At 39.0% G+C, this 21,611-nt stretch overlaps 1 protein-coding gene across 3 annotated transcripts in view; it reads right to left on the bottom strand.

Moving 5' to 3' along the window:
• Positions 1–571: 571 nt before the first annotated feature.
• avpr2ab (arginine vasopressin receptor 2a, duplicate b) overlaps positions 572–21,611 on the bottom strand; it is a 147,114-nt gene continuing 126,074 nt past the window's right edge. For all 3 annotated transcript variants that reach the window (XM_051933645.1, XM_028813410.2, XM_028813408.2), the window contains one exon: positions 572–2,078. In XM_051933645.1, coding sequence (XP_051789605.1) covers positions 1,876–2,078 — 203 coding nt within the window. In that variant the 3' untranslated portion in view covers positions 572–1,875. The remainder of the gene's footprint in view (positions 2,079–21,611) is intronic.

The raw sequence follows: 21,611 nt of genomic DNA, 5'->3' as shown, positions 1-21,611 counted from the left end.
TGTGGTCAGGAACAAGTGAATATGTGTAAGTAAGTTCAGTGATATGAATGTGATAAAAAAATAATATTAGTCATTCATAGATAAGAATTTGGTCAACTAAGCTCAGAATCTGTGGAACTAATTAGAAATCAGTGTTAAGGGAACAGTTAAGTTCTGGTACACATAGACTAACAGTTGAAATCCATAAAATGGCTTTAAGATGAAGTAAAGTCACATCTCACTTAAATAGTAGCTCCCATTTATGATGGTTGATAAGCAATGGAGTTCAATGCTCACAGCACAGCAGTTGTGAATAAAGCACACTTGGTATGATGTTATTTTTTTACCTAAGGTGGTACCTTGCAACAAGCGACAAACTGCTTCATATATTTTTGAATTTACTGCTGCTCAAGATATATAACACTGATTCTTGGTGCCAAAGCATTTGAAATTAAAATGTGTGTGGATTATCTATTATGTTGAAAGATATTAAAATTGGTCAGAAATCCATTCTTGGAATGAGTAGAACCCCCATCTTTGGCCCCAAAATGATTCATTTCTTAATTCATTATCAAATATTGAATTCAGAAAATGGATAAAATATAAAGTTTAATACAGCTGGTTGAAAACATCTGTAAACATTCAAGATATACATGATAAGATAAAACAATAACAATATAATATGAATATCAGACAAAAACAATGACAAAAAAATGTTGATGGAAAAACATTTGCACCATTGGATGACAAGAAATAAATTCTAATATTTAGCTTCTGAAAAATCAGTTCCAGAGTCATCATAGTAAGAATTTCATAATATAAACCCATTCAGTGCAGGCAAGCTGGGGTGTGAAGCAGAACCATAATAACAGCCTTAGGTTTGCACCTACATCCCTTGAGTCCTCACAGAACACATTTTTGATTTCTTTGCAATGCTTTCACATGAGCACTACAACTTGGATTGTAACGCACAAGATACTAAACTGATTTAGTTGTTTTTTTTCCCAAGCTGCATTTCATGAAAGCAGCTTGACTTTCATGATTAAGCAGTAAGAATGCACTGCACAAGCTCTTCCAGGTTTTCTTCATTAATAAAAGATTTGAAAATTAACAAAAGCAGATTTTGATAGGACATCATCCTGAAATTATGGTTTGAATAACTAGAAATAAGTGTCCAGGAAACTTCAGGATTTCATAAAGATGTTAGATGTTTTCTCTTTGCTGCATTTTTTTGCCTCTTGAGCTGTGTTTGTCAGCCTTGAATCAGATGATCTTGTTCTTTTATTTGAATTAAATATGGCACTGGCTTTAACATGCCAAAATCATGATTGGCTCCAACCAAAGGCTAACTAACCCTTCAATTTGTGTAGGTGTTCGTATGCTACGTTACAAATGGTTTGCAGATCTAGTGTGAAAGGGACTTACAGTCCATGGATCACTGCTTCTATAATCCGCTCTTGGACAGCACTTCCTCTCACGCTCACTCCCCAACATTCTTCTTCCATGCATGCCATGTCAGCATGGAGTTATATACTCTGGGTGTTGGGGAGCAGAAGACACTGTGCTGGACATCATGTTGTATTGTAGGAAAGCAGGTAACTAAACAGAGGCTGGTAAGAAACACAATGACTTGATACCACAGGTTTTGGAGATAAGAATTCCAGTTCCTCATCACTTCTGAACCATCATATATGACCTGCTGATCCCTAACATTTCAATAAAATGCCATCAGGCACAAGCAGGCGTACTCCTTTTTTACTTGCTATGGTGAATACAATCTGTTGCCTTAGGCATAAAGCGTTTGGCCATCTGGGCAATGCTTGCAGAACAAGTGAATATACAGCAGGATGATACCAAGGATGTTCCTCACAGGCAGTCCTGATTGCTGTGGCTGCATCAGTAAATTGTGTCTTTTGCTGTTGTGGATGTTCCAGTAGTACTCGAATCATCAGGAATGGAGTTCTTCCTCCTTGCCCACTGACGACAGCACAGCAGACGGATCAACTCCTTGGAGACACTGCTACTAAAAGCTGTGTAGATCCAGGGGTTTGTACAGCTGTTTAGACTGGCAAGCAGCATGATGATGGTGAAGGGGATACCTGGAAGTGAAGGAGTGAAAATGTAGTTTATCATTGATTTTAATTATAAAGACCTGTGAGTAATGGGAGACACAGAAGAATGAGGCTAAAAGCAGTCCTGTTTTATATGGGGAGCAAGGGAGGAGGAAGAGTGGGACTTAAAAGCTAGCACAGGAACCATTAGAGGAGGAGTGGAGTCAGTTGCTAAGGAAATAGGGGTATGAGGCCATGGCACGGGCTGTGAAAGGAAGGAATTTTCTTCAGAAAGTGTTAACACTAAGTTCCCCCTGTCACTTCACTTCAGTCACACGAGATAAGCTGCCTGACATTTCATTCACGGGTCTCTGTCAGGCCTGTTAAATCCTTGCTGAGTAGACAAACCACCTGTGAGAAAGATAATCTGAATGGGCGCATTTGTAATTTGTTTTGGAAACACTCTTTAAATGGAGCTCTGATTACTGACACTTCAGTGTAACTATAAATACTCAATCTATACCCTCTGCTGTGTATACAGCCGCTCTTAGCTAAAGCTGCATGTGTGCGTGATGATAGACGGATTGAAAACAGGCAGAGCCTGCCCGCAGGGCTGCTACTAGTCTTGTCAATAGCAGAGGTCACAACTAATTCAACAGTTCTCTGCTATTTTCAGAGCACTTTAGAAAGATCAAAGTCTGGTATAGAAAATAAATAAGAGAGAGTTACGCCCTTGGCCTGGTTGAAAAAATAAAAATTCAAAACAAGCTAGCAAGCTGTCAGACAAGTGTGAGGATGGGGATTGTCAGACACACCTTTAACACCGTGAAGGTCAAGCAAGGAGAGTAGGAGAGCAATGTGCAGAAGAGAGACTGAATTTCATGACTATGAAGAAACAAGAGCACAAACACTATTGAAAGGAATAACCGTAAGTTGACTAAGGCATCCTGGAAAAGCAGTCAGTACTTTAAGTACCATGCTGATCGTTATTCTACACTTGACTCATCTTCAGTTCAGTGGCAGGCAAGGATCCAAACACGAGGGTAAATCAAAAAGTAAGGGCAATTTGAAATTTATCTGGTAGCTGCAATGGATAGAAGAAGACGCAATACATCACGTTTGCAATGGCTTATGGGTAGTTCGAACACGCACAAAGCAGTGCTTTGGTGTTACTCTAGTTGAAGCTGTCAAATGAACATGGATGCTCCACTGTAAGTTTGCACCGTTGTTGAACACAACACTGTAGTGAGACTTCTTTGCACAGAGGGAGTGAAACCTGCTGAAATTCATCAAAGGATGTTGAATTGTGCAGATCAGTAAGCTGTTAAGGTACCCATCTTGCACAGATTTTACATTACCCCATGTCATCATGCATATGGCATGTGCAGATCCATAGCTGATATCCAAATGTGCAGCAACAGTGGACAATGCAATGAAGGGACTCACCATGTCGCTGTGGGCTTGTGTGTGCAATGTTGATGGTCGCCCAGATTGAGCTTCTTCTGTTATACTTGTTTTTCCCACTTCAACCCTTTCTACCCATTCATAAACTTTTCGTTGAGTGATGCCATTTTCACCTTTGTACTGACCCAACATCCTTCAGTCTAAACTCAGAAGGTTTCAATTACTCTGCCCAAAGAAGTCCCACTACGGCGCATTGTTTAGTAATGGTGCAACCATGCAAGAGACCATCCATGTTCATTTGACCTGAGTTTTTTTTTTTTTTATATATTTTTATTTTATTAATTTTCATTGTAATCATTCCATACAAACAGATCAATTTATAACCCAACAAATTTGAAGACAAATCAAACCCCACCCCTGAGAAGGAGAGCTTAGCTAAAGGAAAATTGCTTAAGGCTTTTTAATAAGGCAACATTAAACAAAAGAAAGTGAGAAGTAAATATCTATGTAAATAAGAGATGGAGAAGGGAGTTAAATGCGGTAATAGTTATTTCTCTTATTCTAAAATAATATTGATTAAATCCTGCCATGTTTTGAAAAAATTTTGTATAGATCCTCTAACTGAAAATTTGATTTTTTCCAATTTCAAATAATATAAAACATCGGTTTCCCACTGACTTATAAGAGGAGAATTAGGATTCTTCCAATTTAACAAAATAAGTCTGTGTGCCAAAAGTGTAGTGAATGCAGTCACCGTTTGCTTGTCCTTCTCCAATTCAAGTCCATCTGGAAGGACACCAAACACAGCTGTTAGTGGGTTAGGAGGGATTGTGATACCAAGGCTGTCTGAGAGGCACTTAAAAATTTTTGTCCAAAATGATGTTAGTTTGGTGCAGGCCCAGAACATGTGACCCAGTGAGGCAGGAGCTTGGTTGCAGCGCTCGCAGGTTGGATCCTGGCCTGGAAACATTTTGGACAGTTTTAAGCGAGACAGATGAGCTCGATATATAATTTTTAGTTGAATAATTCTATGCTTTGCGCATATAGAACTCGAGTGAATTCTCTGCTTTGCTACCTTCCACTCCTTTTCTGATATATTGATTAAGAGATCTTCTTCCCAATGTCCTCTTGGATCTTTGAAAGGTAGGGACTCTAATAAGATTTTATATATTGCGGAAATAGTGTTTATTTCCTCGAAATTGAGCAGTATTTTTTTCAGCATTGTGGAGGGTGCAAGGTGGGGGAAATCGGGCAATTTCTGTTTAACAAAATTTCTAATTTGAAGATAGTAAAAGAAATGTGTAGCTGGGAGGTTGAATTCTGAACGTAATTGTTCAAAAGATGTAAATATGTTGTCTATATAAAGATCTCTGAGTATTTTAATCCCAAAACTTTTCCAGGTATTAAAAACTGGATATACTTGCGAAGGTTGAAAGAGGTGGTTCTCTTGCAGAGGTGCCACTGATAAAAGATTTTCCATCTTAAAATGCTTTCTAATTTGGTTCCATATTCTGAGTGAGTAAAGCACAATTGGGTTATTAGTATATTTGCGATAACTTTCATTTATTGGAGAGCAGAGCAGGGAATATAAAGAAGTACTACAGGATTTTACTTCTATTGCGGACCAAGCCTGTGTATGTTCATTTATTTGTGTCCAGGTTTTTATGGCTTGTATGTTTGCTGCCCAGTAATAAAACTGAAAATTAGGTAAAGCCATGCCACCTTCTGCCTGAGGTCTTTGTAGGGTTGCTCTTCGGATACGTGGGTGTTTTGAGTTCCAAATGAATGAGGTTATTGTTGAATCTAACTTTTTTAAAAAACGATTTATTGATATATATTGGAATGTTTTGAAATAAAAAGAGAAGTTTAGGAAGGATATTCATCTTAACAATGTTAATTCTTCCGGCTAGAGTGAGATGAAGGGTTGACCATCTATGCAAGTCTTGCTTAATTTTTTCCATACAGACGCCAAAATTTTGTTGATAAAGAGCTTTATGTTTACTTGTGATATTTACCCCTAGGTATTTAAACTGATCTGCTATGGTAAAAGGTAGGGTGTCTAATCTAATATTATATGCTTGTGAATTCACTGGAAAGAGGATACTTTTATTCAGATTAATTCTAAGACCAGATATCTTTTGAAATTCTGTTAGTGCTGTTAAAACAGCGGGGACAGTGTTTTCTGGGTCTGATATATATAAGACCATATCATCTGCATATAGAGAAATTTTCTGTTCCAGTCCTTCTCTGACAATCCCCTTTATCTGATAAGAATTTCGGCAGTGAACCGCCAGTGGTTCAATAGCGATTGCAAACAACAGTGGCGACAAGGGACATCCTTGTCTGGTACCACGTTCTAGTTTAAAGTAGTCTGAGCAAATGTTATTAATACAAACTGAAGCTTCTGGATTGGTATACAGTAGTTTGATCCATGCACAAATATTTGGGCCAAACCCAAATTTCTCCAATGCAGTGAAAAGGTAATTCCATTCAATCATATCAAATGCTTTTTCTGCGTCTAATGATAGTAATATCTCTGGGGTGTTTGATTTTGCTGGTGAATATATAACATTAAACAAGCGTCAGAGATTTGAAGATAGGTGTCGGCCTTTAATAAATCCAGTTTGATCTTGTGATATTACCGAGGGAAGCACTTTCTCCATCCTTCTAGCTAGGATTTTTTGAGAGTATCTTAACATCATTATTCAGGAGTGAAATTGGTTTGTATGATGCACATTGTAACAAGTCCTTATTATGTTTAGGGAAGACAGTGATTAATGCTTGTCGAAATGTTTGAGGTAGTATTTGGTGTCTTTAGCTTCTGTAAATGTTGCCAATAAGAGGGGAGCTAGCTGAGTGGAGAATTTCTTATAAAATTCTACGGGGTAACCATCAGGGCCTGATGATTTCCCGCTTTGTAGTGACTTTATAGCGTCTAGTAGTTCTGTTAGCGTTAGAGGTTTATCCAGTTCCTCAGCACTTAAAGCATCTATTTGTGGTATCTGTGATGTATCCAGAAATGCATTAGATTGTGTGTTGTCTTCTTTGGGCTCAGTAGAATATAAAGACTTATAGTAATCTCTAAATGTGTGCATTATTTTATTATGGTCGATGATTTCTTCTCCATTCTTGTTGGTGATTACTGGTATTGCATTGTGAACTTCTTGTTTATGAATTTGTTGAGCTAAAAGCTTATTAGCTTTTTCTCCATGTTCATAGTAATGCTGTCTAGACTTATAAATAAGTTGTTCAGTTTCTTTAGTTGTTAAGATGTTAAGTTCTGTATGCAGGGCCTGCCTTTTCCTGTGGAGAACTTCATTTGGACGCCTGGCTTGTTCTTCATCTATTCTAGTAATTTCATTTCTTAGCTCTGACACTTTCTTGGTTTCTAATTTATTTCTGTGGGAAAGATATGAAATAATCTGTCCTCTTAAGAAGGCCTTTATAGTTCCCCAGAGTGTTCCTGCAGAAACCTCTGTGGACGTGTTTGTCTCTAGGAAGAAGCTGATTTGTTTGGATATAAATTCTGTGCAGTTCTCGTCTGCCAATAAAAGAGGGTTAAGACGCCATCTGCGAGGTGAGTGTGAGGGGCTTAATGATTTTAGCTCCAAGACTAGAGGGGCATGGTCAGAGATAACAATTGTGTCGTATTTGCATGATTTAATTGTAGGCAGGAAATTATTATCTATAAAAAAATAATCAATTCTTGAGTAGTTATAATGCACTGGTGAGTAGAACGAATATGTTCTTGAGTTTGGGTTAAGAAACCTCCAGGGGTCTGATAAGTTGTGATAATTTAAAAACTGTGTAATTATCTTTGCAGTATTAGATGTCATCCCCCCTGTCACAGGAGTCCTATCTAAGAGTTGATTTAAATCACAATTAAAGTCCCCAGCCATTATAATTTTATGAGTGTTCACATTGGGAATGGATAAAAATAGATTTTGCATGAATTCCTTATCATCAACATTGGGTGCATAAACATTTATCAAAATCATTTTACTGTTATATAAGTTGCCCATGACCATCACATATCTCCCTTCAGGGTCCGACACTACATCTGATGCTACAGATGGAACTGTTCTATGTATGAGAATTCCCACCCCTCTAGTTTTCTTTATAAAGCTAGAATGGAACATTTGGCCAGTCCAGCCTTTTTGTAGTTTGAACTGATCCTTGGTTAGTAAGTGGGTCTCCTGTAAAAATACTATTTTAGCATTTAAGCCTGTTAGGTGAGAGCATACTTTCTTTCTCTTTAATTCGTGATTCAGGCCTTTAACATTCCAGCTCACTAAGTTAACTGTCCCATCATGATTGGTAGACCAAACATAATGGGATAGAATCTCAGTGTAAGATGTCAAAGATGAGACAATAGAGTCGAAAAAAGGTTTGGGACAGCCACCTGTATAATTTTGCATGGCTGCAAAAGAGTTAAATTGGGAGTACATTGTGTGCAGATACGAGTCCAAAACAGAACTGTCTTAAGGAGGCAAAGATGGTGGTTTTAAAAGAGAACAGAGGGAGTGGGGTCATTAGGACTGGAACCAGAAGTGAGGTTATTGGACCCAGACGGAATTTCCCATAATTGGTCTGCAGAAAAAGAGAAGAAAGGGTCAGCGCCACCCCCTGGTCTGTCATGGAATTACCCTTATTCAGGGCCTTTAGCTGCCTCCCATGCACACATGTGGGACAAAGTATAATGTCAGGATTCTGGGTCTGGAGGATTCACTTTAAACCATGTTGTCAGAGTTGTGTCCAAACGTTCAACTTTTTAGAAAGCTTGATGCTCCTCACCTTTTTGAAAGTAAACCAGTTGTTCAAAAAGAAGATGAATTGTAAGTCTGGTTGTTGTGCGGTTTTAATTGTACATTTTATATTCAAAAATTTGGCAGGGATCTTTTTGCAGTGTCACATATCTGATATCCAGAAAATTTTCCATTCCGTTAAGACCAGTTTCACCTTGTGGATTCTTAAAAGATTGTTCAATTTTAAATAGAGCTGTCACACAAGCCTTTGTAGACATGTCTGTAACAGTATTTAACACTTTTGATGTTGTACCATTATTTCTTCTCCTGTAAACAGGATTTCCATCATGTTGTTTGTTTGAAATATTTTGGATAATCTTTAGAAGATTTTACATAAAATATACATATACAATAAGGGTTGAGGTCTTTACCTAGTGTTGAATCATAAAATTTATGACAGTCTGGTGAAGTAAGTTCTTTGAATCTCTGAACAAACAAAGACATCAATCTGACTGGTAACACTCATCTTGTGCTCTTGTTTAAGAATGATAAGAAGATGACAATGATAAAGTCCTCTTTTGTGAAACTCAATAGTGTACACATAAGATTCAATGGCACCAAATATGAGGGGGTCTTTGATGTCTTTCCTAAACTTGGTAAACTATTCATGAAAAACCCTAATAACTAAATTGGATTGATGAACAGAATCTTGGTAAGGGTGTTTGTTTTCTTGGATTTTGATTATAAGTGAATGTAATCAACAAATATGGGATTTGGAAACTGACAAACAATTGCTATTTCATCTTGAAAGTATGGCTGCTTGTTTTCTGAAAAAAATTGGCAAAGGCTGAATGAAGGTAAACTTACCAAATTTTTCAGCCTGACATTTTCAGCAGCTGTTATTGTATTGACACAGTCAATAACTCCTCTGCATTTTTTGGTGTAAGACTGCTTCTGATTTATTCTTATCCAGGATTAAATCTAGTAAGCCTTGAACTTTAACGTATGAGTCAACAACACACTGCTGAAAAAGTCCAGATAAGGCTGAAGTCTCATCGAGTCACCAAACAATACAAACAAAAGAGCTGTTAAAGTCTTTTCATCTATTCTTTTAAGAACACCAGTCATCATTTGGAAACAGTAAAAGGTACATCATTTGATCAACATGAGGCCTTAAAATGGATAGGTGCCTGGGTTTGTCTTCTTTTGGGTAAGTCAGAAAATCTCTTTCTTCTGATAGTTGCCCATTGTTTGCAGTGAACATGAAGGTAATTTCATTTGATGTTGCAAAATTATAGCGTCACTGGTCTTACATAAAATTGGTTGAAGTTGTCTGTCATCTGTCTGTGCTTTTTGTTTTTCTTCTTCTTCAACTTGTCTCATAAAGGCCATTATCATCAATTCAATTCTTTTGTTTTGTAAGCAAATGAGGACAGACGTCTTTATTTTCTGGCCAGTAAGCTGAGTGCCTCAGTGCTTTATCTGTATCTGTAATGCAAAGACAGACATAGGCTGGAGGTTGACCTTTGCAGGAGTGTAGTCCACCGATATAACGATAAACCTGGTGACAAATTCTGAGTATGTAAGCATCATGTCATAAAGGATTATCTATGGAGTCTCACATGGACACAAACAATAAGGAGTTGTTATTTCTGTGTATTTGTTGTAAGTAGTTTCTTCTTGTACTTCCTCTGGAAGTCATAATGTCTTTTAGTAGATCTGGTGGTTTTATACAGAACAAGCAATATTGTTCTATTTTGGCAACACTGCCTTTTGTTTTCACTAAGAGAAAAGAGTGCTTCCACAGTGAGCACATAGCCGATTCAACTTTCAGGAGTGTTCATTCAACAAACATTGATCTAAGAATGCAAAAGCAACACTTGTATATGGTATATATAGTACTTGAAGATCTGCTCGTTTCCCAGCAGACATTTCTCTGTTGTTGTCATGCTTGCATTCTGCATCACTGAGTGAGTGTAACATGCTGATGGGCCAGAGTGTCAGCACACTGCTCAATGGCTCGATATTCAGGCTTACCTCTTGCTTTGGCATGCACTGCAGTGTTTTGTCATTTTATGCTTTCTCATTATTCATCACTGAAGCACCTCATGTATTAGGGCTGATGCTGAGCAGTGGTCAGGGGTCTTGGTCTTCTTCATGGCATGACAGTCAGTGTTCACTTTATTTTGTGTTGAAATTCATATTAAGCAATTCTTGGTCAGCAGATGGTGCTGCTGTTCTTGATCAGCCTGGGCAATGTGCTTCATAATGAGCAGATATGAATGTCACCTTTTTCATGACATAATTGTTTTAGTGATTTTCTTTTGTTTTGCTCTTGCTGCAGTTCTTTTCCTGTCAGCTATGACACATGCCTATATATTGTTGTTTTCCTGTCAGCCATTCCTGCACCACTGATTGCCGTCAGAAGGACCTAAAGGCCCAATTACATGGCAGAGGTAGCCCACAAGTCCAAATCATGGGTAATTTTACATGAATCATGGAAAAGCTTATGAGTAAGATCAAGGTCCAAGGCTCAGTGGTTTACGAGTTTCGGCGTTATAGATGGGCAACCCTTAGCATCTTATATCTCTATATATATAAAATCCACCATCTGTCTGTCTGTCCGCTTTTCACGAGAGAACTACTTAATGGATTTAGATTGTTTTTTTTCTATAATTTGCTTGAACATTCCAGTTGATTTTGCAATTTCTCTCGTTGTGTTATGTATCATAGTTCACTTGCAGTACCGATTTATTTGCGCGAATCTGAGAGACATGCTGTGGGCCGAGGGGAGGGGGCGGAGAACTCCTCACTCACACTAGCCTCGGGCCATGTACCATACCTCCCCTTAGCTAGCGACCGAGAGAACTACTTAACGGATTTAGATCGTTTTTTTTCTATAATTTGCTTGAACATTCCAGTTGATTTTACAACTTCTCTCGTCGCTCTAAGAATCATAGTTCACTTGCAGGAGCGATATATTTGCGCTAATCCAAGGCAGAGGCTGTGGACCGAGGGCAGGGGGAAGCGTGACGTCAGGAGTGGATAGCCAAGTGGGGCCCTCCTCATGTCCTGTTTCACTACTACACGGGCAGAGCCACGGGGGACGGCTAGTATTGAGATATACTGTACATATGTAGGTATATGATGTATGCGCTTACAGCTAGTACAATTTGAACATTCTCACAATGTCTATGTGGGTTTGGATTTTCCACCAGTATCTCAAAGATGTGTGTTATGTTAACTTGTAGCAGCCGCCATGTGATGTGTGGGGTGTCATGGACAGTTTGCGCCTTTCTCTAGTCCTGATGGTGGTGGAATTGTAAGACTGGCTGATGGTTCAAGGGGAAAGGAGCATCTGACTCAGAGGGAGGAGCCGACCATAGTTAAAGTCTTAACCAGCTTGTTACTTATACTCCTATCCAAATCATTTATATATATTAAGAATAGAAATGGTCCTAGCACTGACCCCTTTGGAACACCACTCTTAACATCAGGTAATTCTGATGAGGTTCCTCACACCATAACCTCAAGGTCCTTCCTGTGTCTGAGTCAATTTTGCACCCATCCACAAACAACAACCCTAGTTTGATACATTTCTTTTAGTTTGTTCTTTTAGTTATATCGAAGGTTTTGCAACTTTAGAGTGGACATATTCAGTAAGATTTTAGGCTTTTGTTTTCTAGCTGGGACTCATGCCCATTATAAACTGCCAGGACAAGCAATGTATTTTTAAAAATGTATAGAAAACGCTTACATTTAGAACACAATTTCACGTGGCAAATGTATATATACCATGTGTGTGAAGAAATAACATCTGCTTGAAAAATTCAGAACTTATCCTTTAAGATTAAATGCTTTATATCTACCAAAACAACTCAAGAAATAGGCCATAGAAAGTTCGGTTAATGGATCTCAAAATCCAAATAAGCCAAGAACGCTAACAAACACAGAAATAAACACCCTTTAAGAGTGGAGACAGTCTTGATTAGATCTTTCCAAAGCATCACAAAAAAAACTCTGCCAAACTAGCTCCAAATGTGTTGGCGAAAAAAAAATTAGGGTGAAGTGTTGGTGAAAAGGCTTAATAATAACAATAAAAAGAAATGGAAAACAGATGGTGAAACCTCATGGGGCACATTGCAAATTATTAATATGAAACTTTATTTTGGTCCTCCTGTGCCCCTGACTGGAGGGTTGGGATGGGGGGTGGTGGTAAGTGGTGGTGGTATGTAAGAGTGTGACATAAATTGCCTGCTATGGTGTTTTTGTTTTGATGAGCTTTTATATTATCTTGTTAAAGTTAATTACATGTGAATATTGCTATTTGGAGTTTTTCATATGCTTTTTGTTACTTCATGGCTGCCATTACAGAAAATACTAAAATGTGAACCAGGAAAAGTAAGCAACACAGAAATAACATTGGAAAAAACTACAGATATTGAAGGACTGTTGGCTTTTAATTTAATGTGAAATGTAGTTATGTGTTGTACAGTTGTATTTTATTATCGTTATTGATGGTTGATTTCTTTTTTTTTGTGCGCATTATGCTGCTCTTTCCTTACTGAAAATATTTAACTCTTGTTTTAACATTATTTTCTGATTTCTTACTGATGCTTATGCTAAGAGGAGTGAACTGGATTTGGAGTATTTGGATACAACTTTTGTTTAACTTCCAGTTTCAAAGGTGGTTGTGATTACACTAGAATGGCTTTTCTGTATGCTGCTCTTAGTAAGATAAACAGGTAATGTATATGAAGTAAATGGATGAATCATATCATGTTAAATGCAAGATTTCCTTTTATCAGAAAATTTCTCTTAATTCATAAAAAAAGAACAATTAGCAAATAGTAGATAGCATTATGACCTAAGATATACATTTTTAGGTAAACTGTTTAAAAAAATTACAGTTTGAAAACACATCAGATCTCAATGGGAAAAAAATCATGCTGGATATCTCTACTGATATGGACAGGGTAATGTGTTAGGAACGAAAGGATGCCACATCATTTGATGGAAATGAAAATTATCAATCTACAGAGGGCTGAATGCAAAGACACCCTGAAAATCAAAGTGAAAAAATGATGCAGTAGACTAGTCCATTTTGCCAAAATTTCATTGTAGCAACTCCAAATCATACTCAGTAGTTTGTATGGCCCCCATGTGCTTGTATGCATGCCTGACAACATCGGGGAGGTGGGGGGGGAATGCTCCTTATACGACGACAGATGATGTCCTGGGGGATCTCCCAGATCTGGACCAGGGCATCACTGAGCTCCTGGATAGTCTGAGGTTCAACCTGGCGGCATTGGATGGGCCGAAACATAATGTCCTAGAGGTGTTCTGTTGGATTTAGGTCAGGCGAGTGTGGGGGTCAGTCAATGGTATCAATTCATTCATCCTCCAGGAACTGCCTGCATACTCTCACCACATGAGGCCGGGCATTGCCGTGTACCAGGAGGAACCCAGGACCCACTGCACCAGCATAGGGTCTGACAATGGGTCCAAGGATTTCATCCCGATACCTAATGGCAGTCAAGGTGCTGTTGTACAGTCTGTGGAGATCTGTGCATCCCTCTATGGATATGCCTCCCCAGACCATCACTGACCAACCACCAAACCGGTCATGCTGAACGTTGTTACAGGCAGCATAACATCCTCCACGGCTTCTCCAGACCTTTTCACGTCTGTCACAGGGTGAACCTGCTGTCATCTGTGAAAAGCAGAGGGTACCAGTGGTGGACCTGCCAATTCTGGTATTCTAAGCCAAATGCCAATCAAGCTCCACGGTGCTGGGCAGTGAGCACAGGGCCCTCTAGACGATGTTGAGACCTCAGGCCACCCTCAGGTAGTCTGTTTCTGATTGATTGGCCAGAGACATTGACACCAGTGGCCTACTGGATGTCATTTTGTGGGGCTCTGGCAGTGCTCATCCTGTTCCTCCTTGCTCAAAGGAGCAGATACTGGTCCTGCTGATGGGTTAAGGACCTTCTACAGCCCTGTCCAGCTCTCCTAGAGTAACTGCCTGTTTCCTGGAATCTCCTCCATGCCCTTGAGACTGTGCTGGGAGACAGAACAAAACTGGCAATGGCACATATTGATGTGCCATCCTGGAGAAGTTGGACTACCTGTGCAACCACTGTAGGGTCCAGGTATCGCCTCATGCTACCAGTAGTGACACTGTCCGTAGCCAAATGCAAAACTAGTGAAAAAATAGTCAGAAATGATGAGGAGGGAAAAATTTCAGTGGCCTTCACCTGTTAAAACATTACTGTTTTGGGGGTCATCTCATTGTTGCCCCTCTAGTGCACCTGATGTTAATTTCATTAATACCAAAGCAACTGAAACTGATTAACTACCCTCTCTGCTACTTAACTGACCAGATCAATATCCCAGAGGTTTTACTGACTTGATGCTGTACTCTGATTAAAAAGTGTTCCTTTAATTTTTTTGAGCAGTATAAATACTGAATGCACATATGGCTAATACAATCTGAACATTCTCACAGTGTCTTTGTGGGTTTAGATTTTCCTCCAACATCTCAAAGATGTGTGTTATGTTAACTGGCCTCTTTAAACTGACCCATTATGTGTGAACGTGGCTGTGTACTAAAGTGTGCCCTGCAATGAACTGTTGCTCTGTCTATGGTTGGTTCTTGCTTTGTGCTTTATGCTATTGGAGTAGGCTCTGCCCCAATGAACATAAAATGAATTAAGTTGGTTTGAAAATGCATACATATTGTCATAGTGACCTACTCAGTGTGGGAACAGTAACAGCAACATTGAGTCACCCCAGAAGCAAGAAATCAATATTCTCCCATTTTATACTGCTAGTCTTAGTCTCATTTATAACTTGTTTGCTGTGGAATTATATCCCAAGTGACATTTCTCTTAGCTGGGATCCATGTTTAAGCCATGTCATCACTTATTTTTTATTCATGCTCTCAGCTATCACTACACTCTTCCTGAAGTCACATAGTTCTATCAACATGATCAACTGGAAGGTGCTAGTTAGTCTCCATTTGTAACAGGGACCAAAAATTCATCAGTCAATCTTCTGAACCTGCCTATTCTGTTATTGTTATACATAGCAAATTTTACTAATTCTGTTTACACCTTCTGCTCAATATAAAATTAATTTTGACTTCTTATTTGAGGTTTTCAGACACATGGGATTCAATGGCGCACCTTATTTTGCAATTCTTTTTTTTTGTGACACCGGGTAATTGAAAATTGCAGTGTACTTTTGAGTTTGATGTTTGGTTAGCAATTTACTTTTGAGTTTGATTTTTGGTTAGCGATTTGGCTTTGTGATCTTTATTTCCGATTTCCACTACCGATTCCTGCCTGTTATTGACCATGTCCTTTTCTCCTGGAGCCTCATGTATAAGCCGTGCGTATGTACAGAAATGTTACGTAAGAACGTTTCCACGTTCAAATTGCAATGTATAAAACCTAAACTTGGTGTAAAACCACGCACATTTCCACGGTACCTCATACCCTGTCGTACGCAAGTTCTCTGCACGGTTTTGCAGACTGGCGGCACCCAGCATCAAAGCAGTGCTACTGTTCCTATGTGGTTTATCATTCTTTTTCAGATCCACATCCCTGACGTGGCTTTATAAAAACACTGAAATTAACCGCATATTGTTTTTTAGTTTAATGCATCTGATTGTAATTAACCAGTAACAATATAATGGTCCACGGAATGGTCAAACTATTCCAAATACTATAACTGCTTTAACGTTGTTACTCTCACTGCACCTTCTTCTTCTTTCAGTTGCTCCCGTTAGAGGTTGCCACAGCAGATCATCTTTTTCCTTATTATTCTCATTGCACCACTCGGAGCAGCTGATCAGAAAGTGAATTATCGATATATAGCATCAAGCACACTCTGCCTGAGCCATGCTTCCTATTTGAACTGCTTCTCACACGGCAAAAGCTTCAAACCTTTCCTCTACGGACCTCGCGGTTCAGAAAGAGTTTCATCCCAAGAGCTCTAAACGCACTCAATCAGTCCATCAAACTGTTTGGAGTTATAAGTACAATCACCTCACTGTAAACTTGCACTACAGTTATAATATTGCACAACCTGAGCCAATTTATAAAGTGTGTATTTACATATGATGACAATATCATTTTTAAGATGAAATGCAGCAAAATATGTATATTATATTCTATAGATAAAAGCACTGTATGTTTCACTGGGACAGGCGTGAACGATAGAATAATTAAACATGTACTACGTGTTTTGAAGAATCGGCTTTATAAGCTTACAGATGGCTTAACGTCTATTACAGAGTTGATTGTGTGGCAATCGGTTACTTGAAGAAAGAAAAGGAAGGACAGGAATTGGAGGTTAGTACGTTTGAAAGAGACAGTACTGCAGGGGCGACCTTAGGCATGTGCAAACTGTGCACCTGCACAGGGCTACCAGATCCCTGGGGCCGCCACGCTAATATATATTGAATATAAAACAGAAAGAGAAAATAACAACACAGCTAAAAACGCAGCGGCAAATTTTGGCAAAAGTTAAATGCTTGTGTCATGAGCACTAGGCGGCTATGCAGTGTCCGCAATGGACGTGGCCTGCCGGCGTGCATAAGATACCATATTGACATTGGCGGGCGAAGGGGCCACCGATTCTTTCTCTTGCCCAGGGCTGTCATGAGCCTAGAGCCACCCCTGAGTACTGCTGCAATAAATTATTTTATCAAAGGTTGCGCACAATCACTGCACCACCGTGTTCCCATGTTTAATAATGTGTTTTAACTCCTATCATCATGAAAATGATATCACATATACATCTTAGTATTTTAGTTATTCAGAGAGCTGTAATATCACGAATGTAATGGATTCTGTGCCCTGTTGGAGGAAGAGAAAGCCCGTTTAAGAAGTACATAGTGATTCACACACATAGAGCACATAGAAGAACACATACAAAACAAAGCATTTAACGTGCTACTTTAATTACGATGTGATTTGAGAAACTGGTTAACTAAATGATTTTAAGATGAAGTTTATGATGTTCTACTTCAATGACAAAATAAACTATGTAATTAATGTGGAAATTCGAGACTGAAGTTGACATTTCGTGCTTTTTCCTCACTGTGTGCCTTTTTTTTCTCTGTACCCTAATAAACTTTCATATGACACTCAGATGGTGGGCTACGTCTCGCCTTTTCATGGCGACAATGATATGTGACAACTTCTTTTTTATTTCGGGCACTGTATGACTTTGTGAACTTGAGCTTTCGAGTTTCTCCGACATGCTATGTCAGTCGATTAGCTTCCTTTTGTTGTTTATACCACTGTTTAAACCAACAAATAGTACATTTTTCCTTGCCTCCACTTGGTATTCGCTGAAATTCTTCCATTTTCCCTCTTGCTTTTCCCATTGTCTTTTCATAGAACACTGAGCTTAAGAATTGAGCTTAAGGGCTATTTATATTGCTTTGCATATTCAAAGAGGCGTAATTCTGGGAGGAGTTGGGGCGGGACAGCAGGCGCGTGCACGAGCGTTGCTTTTCACGCTGATCGGGATTTATGTAGCGGAAGAATGTGGAAGTTTGCGTACACACAGATTCCTGCATCTGGATTTTTCTGTGTGTAAGCACATTTCGGCTTTTGTGCTTACGTCATGTTATAGTGCGAATTCTACGCACTGCGTTATGCATGAGACCCCTGGTCATTGTTCATAACGTTTTCTAGTGACTACCATTCGAGGCAGTACAATTACAAGGTCATGGAGTGCACCCTTATGTATAAGAAGGGGACCCATCTTGCATTAGAGACCAGTTCCCCATAAGGCATATACACAGATAACCCCAAACATTTCTAAGCTATATTGTATATTTTCAGGACAAATAAGCAAACCCCTAAAGTCCCTAGAGAAAGCCCACACGGGCATCATTTTTGGGCTGGGGATTGATTTGGGCTCTTAGAGTTGTAAGGCTGAAAGTGCCATTGTGCCCTCCATAAATGAAGTGAGAGCAGAACTGTAAGTTCAGTAAAAAATCCACTCCTGCAAATAAAGCAAACAAATACTTGCTGAACTCTTTGGTAAAGTAAAATAAACTTGAATATGGTGTTTCTGAATCCATGATTTAAAATGAAAACAAGAAAATATGAATGCATGAATTAACAGTAAGGGTCCAAGCCAAGATTTATAAACAGCCTCAGACCAAAACTTGCTGTTGCAACAGCCATCAGGACCAACTTCGGGAGCCCCTGCTTTAAATGAACTCCAGGGGTGCCCTTTGTGTATCATTTTCCTTTAAAAGGAGATCTAAATTACCTAATGATAGCAGCCTTAATTCAACACCGGCAAAAACGTGCTGCCTCTGCAAGCCCCAAACCATTTATAGTAAGGGCTGATTTTTATTGAAAGCATTTTCAAAATAAACATCTGTAAAAAGCTGTGGAAAAAAATGTTGAGTATGTCCAAATGAACAAATAATTGGCTTAATTATGCTAAAGGGGAGTTTCAACATCAATGAAAAGCAGAAAGCCTTTGAAAGACCAGCACTGGGTGTCATTACTAGAAGAACAAAAAAGAAAACAATATTCCAAACAATGCCCAGTTTTACTTATCTGGAATAACTCAGCAGAGTGCAAAAAAAATGAAACCTGGTTAAATGATTCAAGGTGACCAAGGGGGGTCGGGGGAGAGGCTGAGTTGGGGTGGTTGGGCACAGTTTAGGGCTATCTGCATTGGATGTCAATTTAGTTTAGAAGGTGCTGGGAACTGATTGGTCATTAATTAAAAGTAAAAACTGACTGAAGGTTGGACCTAAAGGGGAAAAGTCACACTTAAAGACCAGGGGCCTCATGTATAAACGGTGCGTATGCACAGAAATGTTGCATAAGAACGTTTCCACTTTCAAATTGCAATGTATAAAACCTAAACTTGGCGTAAAGCCATGCACATTTCCACGGTAGCTCATACCCGGTCGTACGCAAGCTCTCTGCTTGGTTTTGCAGACTGGCGGCACCCAGCATCAAAGCAGTGCTACTGTTCCTGTGTGGTTATTCTTTCTTTTTCAGATCCACATCCCTGACGCGGCTTTATAAATACACTGAAATTAACCACATATTGTTTATTAGTTTAATGCATCTGATTGTAATTAACCTGTAACAATATAATGGTCCACAGAATGGTCAAACTATTCTAAATACCATAACTGCTTTAGCGTTGTTACTCTCACTGCACCTTCTTCTTCTTCTGTCAGCTGCTTCCGTTAGGGGTTGCCACAGCAGATCATCTTTTTCCATATTACTCTCACTGCACCACTCGGAGTATTTATATCACTGTATCTGAGTGTGAATCACAGATCTACAGCGATCGGAAAGAGAATTATCGGTATACAGCATCAAGCACACGCTGCCTCAGCCATTCGCCATTTGAAATGCTCTCATCCGACCAATGCTTCAGAGCTTTTCCTGTTCGGACCTCGTGTTTCACAAACAGTTTCATCCCAAGAACTATAAATGGACTCAATCAGTCCATCAAGTGCTCCTTGTAGAACTGTTTGTACTTGCAAGTTACCGTGAGGTAATTGTACTTATGATACAGTTATACTATTGCACAACCTGAGCCACTTTATAAAGCGCGTATTTACATATGATGACGATATCATTTTTAACATGAAATGCTGCAAAATATATTTATTATATTATGCAGATAAAACTTTAACTTTAACTACATGGTGCCGCAGCGCTAGCGAGAAACTTGAGCTTCGTTCATGGTTTGTTCCTGCCTTGTGCTGTATTCATGCTGTGGCTGGTGCAACACTGGAAGGATAGATGGATAGAATAATTAAACATTACGAAGATATTTCGATGTTCCTTAAAAGTTTTGAAGAATCGGTATTCTAAGCTTACAGATGGCTTAACGTCTATTACAGAGCTGATTGTGTGGCGATTGGGTATTTGGAGAAAGAAAAGTAAGGACAGGAATTGGGGGTTAGTATGTTTGAAAAAGACAGTACTTCTGTAATAAAGCATTTCATCGAAGGTCGCGCATGGCGCAGCAAGCATCTTGCATAAGACATGAACAATCACTGCGCCACCGTGTTCCCATGTTTAATAACATGTTTTAACTCATATCATCATGAAAATGATATCAATTATGCAGAGAGCTGTAATATTACGAATGTAATGGACTCTGTGTCCTGTCGGAGGAAGAGCATGTAGTGATTCACACACAGAGCACATATAAGATCAAATAAAAAACAAAGCATTTAACGTGCTACTTTAGTTACGATGGGATTTGAGAAACTAGTAAAACAATTTTAACATGAAGTTTATGACGTTCTACTTTAATGACAAAATAAACTATGTGATTAAAGTGGAAATTTTGAGATTAAAGTTGACATTTCGTGCTTTTTTCACACTATGTGCCTTTTTTTTCACTGTACCCTAATAAGCTTGCATATGACACTCAGACGGTGGGCTACGAGTCGCCTTTTCACGCCGACTTTGATATGTGACAACTTCGTTTTTATTTCAGGCACTGTGCGACTTTGTGAACTTGAGCTTTCGAGTTTCTCCAACACACTATGTCACTCAATCAACTTCCTTTTGTTGCTTATATAACTGTTTAAACCAACAAATAGTACGTTTTTCTTTGCCTCCATTTGGTATTCGCTGAAATTCTTCTATTTTTCCTCGTACTTTTGCCATTGCCTTTTCACAGAACGCTGAGCTTAAAGGCTATTTATATTGATTTGCATATTCAAAGAGGCATGATTCTGGGAGGAGTTGGGATGGGACTGCAGACGTGTGCACGAGCGTTACTTTTCACGCTGATCGGGATTTATGGTGTCAGAAGAACGTGGAAGTTGGCGAACGCACAGATTTATGCATCTGGATTTTTCTGTGCGTAAGCACATTTCCGCTTTTGTGCTTACGTCATGTTAAAGTGCAAATTCTACACACGGCGTTATGCATGAGGCCCCAGGAATGTGGCCAATTACTTTATGACTATGACAAGGAACACTTCATCTGGGAAATTTCATAAGAGAATGGGCCTCAGTTATAGGGCTGTAGGTGTATCAGAAGTACTATGAAACTAACTTAGTATTTTTCTGTATATAATATTTGTAGATTTATTTGTTCTACCAAGGGCTAATATTATTGACCGGTAGTGTGGTGTAGTAATTAAGGTTTTGGACTTGCAGGCTCTGAGGTTGAGGATTCAAATCCTGACACTGTGTGACCATCAGCAAGTTACTTCACCTGCTTGGGCACAGTTACAAAAATGAAATAAATGTAAGCAATTGTATCTCATATGTTGTAAGTCACCTTGGATAAAGGCATCAGTCAAATAGTAATAGTATTAGGTGACTGCGGAGCTGCTTCTTGAATATGCTATACACAATTGCAGAGGAGTAAAACATTCCCGCTTTAGATGGTCATTGCAAAACACAATT

This window comes from Erpetoichthys calabaricus, chromosome 11 (assembly GCF_900747795.2).
Source record: "Erpetoichthys calabaricus chromosome 11, fErpCal1.3, whole genome shotgun sequence".
Classification (NCBI taxonomy): Eukaryota; Metazoa; Chordata; class Cladistia; order Polypteriformes; family Polypteridae; genus Erpetoichthys; species Erpetoichthys calabaricus.
The sequence above is the reverse complement of the archived record's forward strand: the minus strand, read 5'-3'. Positions and strand labels throughout refer to the sequence as shown.